The following is a 12,350-nucleotide window of genomic DNA, read 5'->3' as shown; positions in this document are numbered from 1 at the left end:
TTAGCATTCTTTTGCTGCAAACGCTACATAGGATATTAAACTTTTAAGGAGTAAATTTTTAAAAAATGCAAAAACCAGAACAGAGCCATTTAAATGTTTAATGCCCATACTGCATATTTACACAGTTTCTCAGGTGCACATGCTGCATTGCTTTTGGAAACCAGGTCAGAACAGCCCTCAACATTAAAGGTTTAGCCCCAGCGATCTTTGTTCCCGGACCAGGAGAGCCGCTGATCTGCTGGTTTCTTCTGTTCCTCAGCTCCTAACCGATCGAGCGAAGCAGTCCATTACACGGTTAATTCACATCACCTGGATTCTTGGGCCTGAACTGGTTACTGATAATAAGGAAAAATCAAAAACCAGGAGACCCTGTGCCTCGCCAGGACCGGTAATGAAGATAGCTGGATTAGGAATGCTCGCTGGCCTTCATGCTGTGGGTTTCCTGATGGTCATCCATCTTGGATTTTCAATGTATGGACACCAGTGTCCTGTTAAGTTTTGTTGTTTATGGCAACAGTGAAATTGTGCCTAAGCATAAAATAAAAGTAAGCACTCAAAAGCAATCATTATTATCATTTTTTTTTAATCCACTGTGAAATCCAGGTTCACCGAGTGAAAAACAAGTTAACTTGAACCTGAACAGTGATGGAAAAGGAAGACTGATTAAGACCAAGCTTGCTTTAACATGTTGAGTTCATATTGTTTAATCACATCCTTGTTTAGAGTTTCTTCAGGTATGTCGCAGTAATGCCGCCCCCCCCCCCCAAGCCCCCCGACCCGCCCCAAAAAGCACGCTGATGCACACTTTAAAGTCCAGCTTCCACAAGTTAAAGGAACTCATGGAATGATCCAGAAATCGTTTGTTTAGCTAGCTGGGGAACTACGCGAGGACAGGGTTAGTTTAGCTTACGCCACCTCTGTGGCACGGCACACCCCTCCACCAGGAAACCTACCGCCAAGTGCTGCGTGAAAGAGCGAGAGAGTCCTCCTTTCAAACGAGCGAGGAACAGAGAGAGAGAGAGAGAGAGAGAGAGAGACCGGGGTCGGGGTCAGTGTCTGTCAGCGACCGACCAATCAGAGCGGCTCAAGCCTGCCGACCCGCCGGGAAGCGTCAGCGTCCTCGCGCTCTCCTTGAGGGTCTCGCCCAAACCGGCGGCTTCCAGTCAGCGGCGACGCGGCCACTTCCTGTCCGCTCGGCCGCTCGCCGTCACCGTTCGCCTCGGCTGTACGCAGCGGCGTCCAATCAGCAGCCGGCAATGTGTCACCGGACGATGATGTCACCAGATGATGTTTTCACCACCCTGCCCCTACCCCGGTCCTGGCCCCTGTCCCCTCCCCCCTCCCCTCCCCTCCCAGCCCACCCCCGCCCCGCCCAGGGGTCAGGGGTCAGGGGTCATTATGTGTAGAAGATGACCTCGGGGATCTGTCCGTCCTCCACGGAGGTGCCGTTGTTGTTGCCGGCGGCGTAGCAGAAGGTGAAGCAGGTCTTGACGCCGCTGGCGGCCGACTCGTGGGTCACCTTGCGCATGCCCTTCGTGCCGTAGTGCGAGTCCGGGCCCTGGGGAGGGGCGGAGACCAAGCGCTGTCACTCACCGCTGCCCAGCCAATGGCAATGAGCCTCGCATGCGTGCATGGGTGTGGTTAACAGCAATGGGGCCACAGTGCAGCATAACAGAAATGTAGCGTGACATAACGTAGCACACTGAGCCCTGGCCAGTGTAATGTAGCGTAGCGTAGCATAGCGCACTGAGCCTTGGGCAGCGTAAGATAGCATAGTGTAGCGTAGCACAATGTAGCGTAGCATAGCACACTGAGCCCTGGGCAGCAATGTAGCGTAACATAGCGCAGCATAGTGCAATAGGCCCTGGGCAGCACAAAGTAGCATAGTGTAATGTAACGTAGCATAGCATAGCGCACTGAGCCCTGGGCAGTGCAATGTAACAGTGTAATGTAATGTAGCGTAGCATATCGCACTGAGCCCTGGGCAGTGCAATGTAACAGTGTAATGTAACGTAGCGCAGCATAGCGCACTGAGCCCTGGGCAGTGTAATGCAGCATAGCGTAGCATAGCGCACTGAGCCCTGGGCAGTGTAATGCAGCATAGCGTACTGAGCCCTGGGCAGTGTAATGTAACGTAGCGTAGCATAGCGCACTGAGCCCTGGGCAGTGCAATGTAACAGTGTAATGTAATGTAGCGTAGCATATCGCACTGAGCCCTGGGCAGTGCAATGTAACAGTGTAATGTAACGTAGCGCAGCATAGCGCACTGAGCCCTGGGCAGTGTAATGCAGCATAGCGTAGCATAGCGCACTGAGCCCTGGGCAGCAATGTAGCGTAACATAGCGCAGCATAGTGCAATAGGCCCTGGGCAGCACAAAGTAGCATAGTGTAATGTAACGTAGCATAGCATAGCGCACTGAGCCCTGGGCAGTGCAATGTAACAGTGTAATGTAATGTAGCGTAGCATATCGCACTGAGCCCTGGGCAGTGCAATGTAACAGTGTAATGTAACGTAGCGCAGCATAGCGCACTGAGCCCTGGGCAGTGTAATGCAGCATAGCGTAGCATAGCGCACTGAGCCCTGGGCAGTGTAATGCAGCATAGCGCACTGAGCCCTGGGCAGTGTAATGCAGCATAGCGTACTGAGCCCTGGGCAGTGTAATGTAACGTAGCGTAGCATAGCGCACTGAGCCCTGGGCAGCGTACTGTAGCGTAGCGTAGCATAGCGCACTGAGCCCTGGGCAGCGTAGTGGCCGCGGGGGCGGAGCCGTGGCCGCGGGGGCGGAGCCGTGGCCGCGGGGGCGGAGCCGTGGCCCGCGTACCTTCAGGGTGGCGCACGCCGTGTAGTTGACGTTGGGCAGGATCTCCACCGGCTCCTTGAACATCACGCGGAAGGTGCTGGGCAACCCGTCACAGCTGAACCCCGTGTCATTCTGTCCCAGGACCGTGTTACTGTCTGTGTGGATGATCTGAGGGGGGGGGAGGGGTTAGGGTCACAGCTGAACCCTGTGTCATTCTGTCCCAGGACCGTGTTACTGTCTGTGTGGATGATCTGGGGGGTGGGGGGGGGGAGGGGAGGGGTTAGGGTCACAGCTGAACCCTGTGTCATTCTGTCCCAGGACCGTGTTACTGTCTGTGTGGATGATCTGAGGGTGGGGGGGGAGGGGTTAGGGTCACAGCTGAACCCTGTGTCATTCTGTCCCAGGACCGTGTTACTGTCTGTGTGGATGATCTGAGGGGGGGGGGGGGGAGGGGTTAGGGTCACAGCTGAACCCCATGTCATTCTGTCCCAGGACCGTGTTACTGTCTGTGTGGATGATCTGGGGGGGGGGGGGGGGAGGGAGGGGTTAGGGTCACAGCTGAACCCCGTGTCATTCTGTCCCAGGACCGTGTTACTGTCTGTGTGGATGATCTGAGGGGGTGGGGGGGGGGGGGTTAGTATTACGTTTGGAAAAAGTTACTCCTTACGAGGGCTCCTTGGGAAAGAAAAGTTGGCACTGGCCATTCAGGGTACTTTTTAAAGTTATATACGCGCTGTGCTAATCGCGCCCTAATTCTATTCCCTAATTGTGACACGCGCACACGCGTGCACACATACACGTGTACACACACACACACACACGATCGCTGGCCTCAGGCGCCAGTACCGTAGAGGGACGTACCTGGATGTTGACCTGGTAATCTGTGGGGCCGTGTATGGACCCGTAGAGCCCGAAGCCCACCACGAATATCCTCCGATTCACCGAGAACCTGAGGGGGCAGCCGCAGAGGATTGTGGGTAAGAGATCTGCCAGAACATAGCCGACGCACCGGCCAGGCCATCCGAGCGGTCGCTAGTCTGCTAGCGAAACTGGGTCACTGTAGCTGTGTGAGGTGCCCTGCAGTGTAAACAAGCTGCAGTGTGTCATTCCTGCCACTAAGGGGCGCTGCAGTGTGCAAGTGTGCAGTGGAGGGATGCTGTGTCTGTCGGCATGCAGGTAAGACCTTCGTATGCTGCAGCGCGCTGCATGTAGGGTACTGTAGTACGTTCATACACCAGTAAAGGGTGCTGTAGTTTGTGGAGCACTGCAGTACACTTCAGTACCAGTAGGGGTGTGTCGTTGGTTGTGGGTTGTGGGATACTGCAGTACACTTAAGCACCAGTAGAGGCACGGCAGTACATTTGAGCGCCAGCAGGGGGCTGTAGTTGGTTGTGTGTCAGATGCTGCAGTATGCTCGAGCACCAGCAGGGGGCTGTAGTTGGTTGCGCGCGCAATGCTGCAGCACACTCAGGCACCAGCAGGGGGCGCCGCAGGCCTCACCGGATGCGGTCGCTGGTCCCGCTGTAGCCCCAGCGGCTCTCCACCTGGCCGAAGCGCGTGATGCTGCACTCCTTGCCCCGCAGGCAGCAGCGCGGCCGGTCGATGAACTCCACCCGCGGCTTGGGGTTCACCGTGAAGTGCAGGAACAGGCTCACCACCTCCCTGTCCGTCAGGATGCTCGACTGCGCCGGGCCTGGGGGACGGACGGACGGACGGACAGAGACACACGCACACAGGCAGACAGAGACAGACACACAGACAGAGACACACACACACAGGCAGACAAACAGACAGAGACACACGCACACAGGCAGACAGAGACAGACACACAGACAGAGACACATGCACACAGGCAGGCAAGCAAGCAAGCAAGCAAAGTCAACACACACAAACACACACAGGCAAACAGATATACACACACACAAGCAAGCAAGCGAACATATACACACACAAACATGAAAATAGACACACACACATTCACACAAGCAAACAGATACACACACACACACACACACACAGATTAATTCTGAGACCAGTTTAAAAGTCACATCAATGGAAAACTTTGCTTAAATTAACCGCTTGCAGTTAAAATACTGCAGGTAATGGGGCGGCACAGGCAAGACGAGGGTCGTGCAGTCGGGGCCTGGTCTGGGCGTTTTTGGGCGGGGGGGGGGGGGGGGGCGGCGGCGTACCCGCGGCGAACTCCTCGATGGTCATCAGGGGGAAGCGGATGAGGGTCAGCGCCCTCCCCAGGACCCGCCGCTTGTTCTCCGCCGTGGGCTGCAGCTGCTGCCGCTGCGCCTCTGACTCCGCCCACCGCACCGCCGCGGCGAAGAGGCGCACCTCCCGCACGCCCAGCGTGTCCCGCTCCAGCACCGCAACCAGCGTGTCTGAGGGGGGGGGGGGGGGGGGTGGAGAGAGAGGGGGGCGGGAACGATGAGGCTGAACACCGCAGAACACGTCCTGCAGAACACGTTCATGCTCAGCGTGGCTAATGTCAGCGCACGTTTGCGAACACAACCAAACGTTTCGTTTTTTTTTCCCCTTGTACACCGGGAACGTTCGCTAACAGTCTGGAAGGGTAGCGCGCAGCGACCAAAAATGGCTACTGAAGGGGGGGGGGGGGGGGGGGGGGGGGGGGGGGGGGTAAAAGTGAACCAACAATCATTTTGGCTTTTACGGTTTATTTTAACAAATCAGGTATTTGTTCCAAACTCATAACGAGATCGGCACTGAATATCGTCCTGCTTTTTTAATCAATTTTAAATGGGGGAGCAATAGAACCTTCAAATCTGAAACGTAAAAGTTGTGCCAGACGCTCTGGATAACAGCCTCTGCTAGATACCCATAATGCAATGAAATGGAACAGTAACTGTTAGGAGGTGGTCTGCCTGTGGAACGCATGTCAGGGCCCGGTTTCAGGAAGCAAGATTACTGAGTTAGCTGGATAACTGCGCTGACTAAATCCTAGAACCCCCCCCAAGTCTGGAACATGGACTGAAGTAAAAAGAGCCGTTCCGGGTTTTAACTCTGGCGCAGTTATCCAGCTAACTCATTAATCCAGCTAACTCATTAATCCAGCTAACGTAGTAATCCAGCTAACTCCGTAATCCTGCTAACTCAGTAATCCAGCTAACACTGTAATCCAGCTAACTCAGTAATCCAGCTAGCTCATTAATCCAGCTAGCTCAGTAATCCAGCTAACTCAGTAATCCAGCTAACTCAGTAATCCAGCTAACGCAGTAATCCAGCTAGCTCAGTAATCCAGCTAGCTCAGTAATCCAGCTAACACAGTAATCCAACTAGCTCAGTAATCCAGATAACGCAGTAATCCAGCTAACGCAGTAATCCATCTTTGCGAAACAGCCTCCAGGTGTGGTTATCTCACGGTCTGCGTGCGTGTGTGTGTGAAATTAAGGCTGGTGTGTGTGAGATTAAAGCTGGCACACGTGTGTGCATGCGCGTGCGCGTGTGCGTTACCCAGGTCGATGTCGGTGAAGCCCTCTGCCGCCAGGGCGTCGCCGGTGTTCTTATCGATGTTCTCCAGGCACAGGCTGGCCAGCTGGGGCTCGTCAAACAGCCGCGCCTGAAACACACGCGCCAGCCTGTGTTAATCTCACACACACACACACACACACACACACCAGCCTCTGTGTTAATCTCACACACACACACACACACACCAGCCTCTGTGGAAATCTCTCACACACAAGCCTCTGTGTTAATCTCACACACACACACACACCAGCCTCTGTGTTAATCTCACACACACACACACACACACACCAGCCTCTGTGTTAATCTCACACACACACACCAGCCTCTGTGTTAATCTCACTCACACACACACACCAGCCTCTGTGTTAATCTCACACACACACACACACACACACACACGCAACAGCCTCTGTGTTAATCTCACACACACACACACACCAGCCTCTGTGTTAATCTCACACACACACACACACACACACACACCAGCCTCTGTGTTAATCTCACACACACACACCAGCCTCTGTGTTAATCTCACTCACACACACACACCAGCCTCTGTGTTAATCTCATACACACACACACCAGCCTCTGTGTTAATCTCACTCACACACCAGCCTCTGTGTTACTCTCTCACACACACACACACACACACACCAGCATCTGTGTTAATCTCTCACACACACACACACACACACACGCACACCAGCCTCTGTGTTAATCTCACTCACACACCAGCCTTTGTGTTAATCTCTCACACACACACACACACGCAACAGCCTCTGTGTTAATCTCACTCACACACCAGCCTTTGTGTTAATCTCTCACACACACACACACACGCAACAGCCTCTGTGTTAATCTCACTCACACACCAGCCTCTGTGTTAATCTCACACACACACACACACACCAGCATCTGTGTTAATCTCACTCTCACACACACACACACACACACACACAGCCTGAAACAATCACAAAGCAGCACACCTGCGGGCCTCACAAAGCTGATGATGAGCCTGAAGTTGTGTAAATCGCTCTGAATAAGAGCGTCTGCTAAATGTCTGTAATGTAAAATTTCCAGGCCCCAATGTCATTTTGTATTAGCACACGTGTGAAGGACAAATACGCCCCCCCCCCCACCCCCGCCGCTCAGGCTCTGCATGTAGATGACAGAATTAACCTGGCTGACCAGTACTGTGATGAAAGAAAACATGCTGCCAATTTTATTTCTTTTTTTAAACTGCTTTTTCAACTTTTATGTCCTTACTGTTAATTTTTTTCTTCTTTTTCTGCAAAAAACATGTAGGCTCGTTTTGGTACTTGCTGAAATAATGTACACAAATGATAGAAATCTAAACGCTGGTCTAATGCTTAACACAACGATAAGGATGGAGACCTTTGTTGACTGATAGAATCTCACCTGGAGCACAGTAACGGTTTCCATGACAGCGAGTAAAAGCAGCTGGAGGGGCATGTATGGACTAAGGAACACGTACACATCAGTTTTTGTCAGATTACTACAAAATGCTACACCGAGTTGGCACACTGACTGTAGGAAGTCCGCTGGAAATATCCAGTGCCAAAAAAACATGTGCAGCAAGCTCAAAAACCAAGAACTGCTGCACATTTAGCAAAAAAGAAAAGAAAAACAGAACCATCGCAAATATAGAAGTATAGCTTCCGCGCGCCCACCTGCGTGAGGAGCATGAAGGCGTTATCCGCGCGCAGGTTCTTCTTCAGGAACTCCACGCAGTGGGCCTCGAGCGCGGGCACTGCGTACTTCTTGGCCGTGTACAGGGTGGTCATCACCGTTTCCGGCCCGATCTGCACGTCGTCAGAGTACAGGAATCTGCAAGCCGGGTGGCAATTACAAATCAGGCCGTACAGGAGCGCACACTGGATACAACTCTCTGAAGGTATGATTAAAGAGCATTTAAAGAGCTTAGCTAAGACCGTGAAAATGTACCGTTGCCAACATCCAAGAGAGTGGATATAGTCAGAGAGCTAGGCGCTCAGCGGGGTCTTACTTCAGCAGCGCGAGGAAGGCCGCGGGCTCCACGTCGGGCAGCTCGATCTCTGTAGAGGTCGTGGCCATCCCTCCGTTGAACATCGCGTCGAACACGGCGCTGCCTACCGCCAGCACAAACCTAGAGCGGAGCGAGGAGGGGGGCGTGCTTAGCTTTAGCAAAACACTGAAAATGAGTCTTGAAAACGGTAAGGGGCACCGCTGTTGAAATTACGAGGACACGGCAGGTCGACTGTGTTTACTATCCGGTTCAAGTTCACTGGAGCTGCAAGCTTAACATCTGACATATCGTAAAAAGACAACTAGATTAGTTGAGTGTTTAACGACACATTTAGAACCGCGTGACTAAACCAAGACGCTTTAAATGTGACTAAAGTTTAATGTGAAAACCGCACTGGTACCAACACGGAGTCAGTTAAAATAACCATGCGTGTACGAATAAAATATTCTGTTACCTCACGTCATAACTGGATGGGGATTTTAGTAAACAAAAAGCCACCGTTCGTTTGGGGATATAAATGATTGTCCACGGTGAAACGCATTAGCTTAGCCCATTGATATGCAACTTGGTTAAATAAGCAGTTAGGTATATAGCAAAATAACCAGCTAGCTGCACAATGCACGGTCTCGCCGTCTTATATTACCTGTGCGCTGGAATTCGCTGGACTCCCATCCCCTTGCCTACTAAAAAGTGCACATCACTCAGCACCTCGTTGTTGAAGAGAAACGCAAACCTCTCCTTAACGGTGCTTTTCGTGGCTTGCCAGTTATACACGGGCTCCCGGTACACCAACACGGCCGCGGCTGCCGCTGGTGCGCTAGAAAGCGCCGAATGAGCAGCCAGTGCTGCCGCCGCCGCGGATGCGTTCGATGTCGGTGTCATGTTCATCGCCGAGGTAGCCATCCCTCCAGCGGCCGTGGCTGCGACCGCGGCGCTCTGAGCCGCCGCCTGCGGGTTACAGTTCTGCGCGTTCGGCGAGGCCCCTACTGCGGCACCGGCGCCTTCGACGGCGCCAGGCCCCGGTTGCGGGTTCGTCCTCCGAGCTCCACTTTGCGCCCCACCGGTCGGTCCCCCTAACCCCCCGTTGGTGGCAGCCGCAGAATGAGCGCTGTTGCTCGGCTGAACGTTGCCTAGAGGCCCGGGGCTGGAGAAACTGAGACACGGAGGTCTACTGTTGTTCTCTCCTGCAGCCATTTTGGATTGAGAGCACTGCGGAGCGAGGTGAAATAAATACGCACAACAGTGCATCGCCCAAAACACGGGCCGGACGAAGAACTCTCTTGGGGAGGGGGGAGGGAGGAAGAGGGATTGGATTTTGTAGGCTGGGCCTAAAATAATTAATTTTATTTTGGTCCATTGCTTTACTGTCGCACTTATCCAGTTATATCTTGAAACAAAGGCATGATTCGTTTTGTGCTAATTTTGCATAATTGCCTTTATGTGGTTTAGCTAACGTTAGTTACCCAGAAAACAAACTACAGCCTAATTGTAGTTCAATGACAAGTTTTTTTTTTTTTGTTTTTTTTTGTTGCATAACTCATAAATGACAATATTGCCAAAGCCATGAAAGACAGTTATGCTTAGTGTAATATGGGATCAAGACTTACAGGGGTTACAGCAGAACACACCCAAAGTTTAAATGATTTTAAATGCAAAATTTATTAGCAGAAATGATCGTTTTAATAAATAAACTATAAAGAATTCAGTCTGTACAGTGCAGACCCACGCCAAGGCACAACAATCTCTCCTTGCATGAATGTGCAAAACAAAGGTCAAGGTGGTCCAGTCATTATTTTTGGAGATATGTCTGGCCTGATGGTGGCGCTAGAGGAAAGGTCATGGGGTCACCAGAGTCAGTAGGTTTCATCCTCGTGAGAAATGAATGTTCTCAGCAAATTTCATGATAATCCAGTTATTACTTTTTGAGATATGTTTGTCACAGTCAGATGGACAAACGGACGGCCGTCATTACATAGTGTAGGTAAAATTTATTTATTCATTTATTAATTAAAGGCCTGTACAGTGGTTGTACCTGGGCAAACAGCTACTTGTAGATTGTCCCTTTCTCATTGCACAAGAGCGCCATCTCTTGTCGACAGAAGAACTGCAGTCTGCCGTATTCGCACAGGTTTTGGGAGAGATTACATTCATTACTCATTTATTAGCAATCTATTGCCTTGAGTATTATGGGCATATAACATGTGCTATCACCATTCGGAGTGTAGCACGGTGGGTAAGGAACTGGGCTTGTAACCGAAAGGCCGCAGGTTCGATTCCCGGGTAGGACACTTCCGTTGTACCCTTGAGCAAGGTACTTAACCGAAATTGCTTCAGTATACATCCAGCTGTATAAATGGATATCTCTGGATAAGAGCATCTGCTAAATGCCTGTAATGTAATGTAATCACCAGCAGCTTCTGGTCAATGGAACAAGGCTATTTCAGTGATATTCTGGCCTAGTAAATTAAATTTTAAAAACTGGCAAATAAAAAAAATTTCTTCAATATGTTTTTTATTGTTGTTGCTTGTGGTTATTTAAGGAAGTTGTGTTGACCAGATACTGAATAGATTCACACAGGTTAATCTACTCTTTCCCACACATCAGTTGCATCAGTAGATATTTTTATAGTTACCATCAGGATGCAGTGAAGCAAATGGATAAGTCGTTTATGTGCCTTAACGATTCGCCTTGGGAAATTTAACAAACCATTTCCTGGAACAGTCGGCAGATCTGTAAATATGGCGTGAAAATGTGAAAACACAACTTGTGTGTTCGTCTGAACTAAAGCGCTTCAACAGGAACCACTGTTTTTAATGTGTTGGATGGTGGATGTCCCAGGACCTTAAATGTTGTAGTGTGTGTGTCTGTGTGCCTGTGCGTGTTTGTGTGTGTGTGGGTTTGTGGGCCTGTGTGTGTGTTTGAAGGTGAGTCTGTATGTGTGTGTGTGTGTGTGTGTGTGTGTGCGCGTATTTGTGAACATGTGTCTGTCTCTGTGTACATGTCAGTATGTGCACATACAGAAAGCTGCATACTGTTTGGGACAAAGTTTTTTTTTTTTTGTTGGCTCTGTCCTCCACAGTTTTAAGATTTTTAATCAAACAATTCACATTAAAGTGGTTAAAGTGCAGATTTTAAGCTTTTATTAAAGGGTATTTTTATTCATTTTGGTTTTACCATGTCCTGAAATTAGGGGTTATATGTAAAAGGTGCTGTTACTTGTACATGGGGAAACCAAAATGTATAAAAATGCCCTTTAATAAAAGCCGAGAATCTGCACGTAATCCACATGTGAATTGTTTAATTACAAATAAAAAATTGTAGAGTACAGTGCTAAATTCAGAAAAAAATAACGTGTCTCTGTCCCAAACAATATGGAGCTCACTGTATGTGTGTTAGTATATGTGTGCGCGTGCTTGTGTGTATGTGTGTGTGAGTGTGTGTGTGTGTGTGTGTGCATGTGCGTGTGCGGACGTGTGTATGTGTGTGACTGGAGAAACCATGAAATGCAAAGCTAATCCCAGTCTGGTGATGGCCAGTCCAGCCAAATCATTTGTGTATAACTTTCTATTTTATGCCTGTGATGAACGGGTATAGCAAAATCACAAAGCCAATTTTCACAGTTAATAAACACAAGAAAGAACGAGGCTTATTCCACTCCGACTGCTCCCTCAAAAACAGTACAACAGTGAGCCCCGTGGAAGAATAAAATCCACTGAAACTGCTGACTTTTAGTGCAGTGGTTGAGCTTCTTTCAGTTTATACGATAGCGGACTGATTTAAGAACTCCCTTCTCTCACTTTAATACACAATTTGGTAGTTGGATCAGAGATGCAGTTCCAAAAGAAGACCAAATTGAGTGAGAACAAGAAGAGATCGGAGATGCATTGATCTGTCCATGCTAGCCAAAATCGTCTTGGAAGTAACATCAAAAATAATCTCAATATTTACTGTCGTCTGAAGCCAGTGTCGAGCCCGTTTCTTATCTGACTTTGCAGTAGTATGATTGTCGCATCTCCACCAGAGG

At 50.2% G+C, this 12,350-nt stretch overlaps 2 protein-coding genes across 3 annotated transcripts in view; one reads left to right on the top strand and one right to left on the bottom strand.

Annotated features, from left to right (window-relative positions):
- Positions 1–1,354: 1,354 nt before the first annotated feature.
- LOC118229421 (BTB/POZ domain-containing protein 2-like) lies at positions 1,355–9,603 on the bottom strand. 2 transcript variants are annotated; one of them, XM_035421363.1, is made up of 9 exons: positions 8,969–9,601; positions 8,326–8,445; positions 7,991–8,147; positions 6,282–6,387; positions 4,994–5,191; positions 4,302–4,494; positions 3,663–3,750; positions 2,823–2,969; positions 1,355–1,558 (listed from the first exon to the last, which is right to left on the bottom strand). In XM_035421363.1, exons 1-9 carry the CDS (start codon positions 9,571–9,573, stop codon positions 1,397–1,399), a joined length of 1,776 nt encoding a protein of 591 aa, XP_035277254.1. In that variant the 5' UTR covers positions 9,574–9,601; the 3' UTR covers positions 1,355–1,396. The 2 variants fall into 2 exon arrangements, with proteins under 2 accessions (XP_035277254.1, XP_035277255.1); XM_035421364.1 differs by lacking the exons at positions 1,355–1,558; positions 2,823–2,969 and adding an exon at positions 3,198–3,320 and having other exon boundaries at positions 8,969–9,603.
- Positions 8,105–12,350, top strand: part of LOC118229555 (protein unc-13 homolog A-like) — a 63,478-nt gene continuing 59,232 nt past the window's right edge. Inside the window, exon 1 of the mRNA XM_035421599.1 lies at positions 8,105–8,214. The gene's annotated coding sequence lies outside the window, so the exon portion shown is untranslated. The remainder of the gene's footprint in view (positions 8,215–12,350) is intronic.

The sequence above is a fragment of the Anguilla anguilla genome, chromosome 6, assembly GCF_013347855.1.
Source record: "Anguilla anguilla isolate fAngAng1 chromosome 6, fAngAng1.pri, whole genome shotgun sequence".
Taxonomy (NCBI): domain Eukaryota; kingdom Metazoa; phylum Chordata; class Actinopteri; order Anguilliformes; family Anguillidae; genus Anguilla; species Anguilla anguilla.
This window is presented reverse-complemented; position numbering and strand designations above follow the sequence as displayed.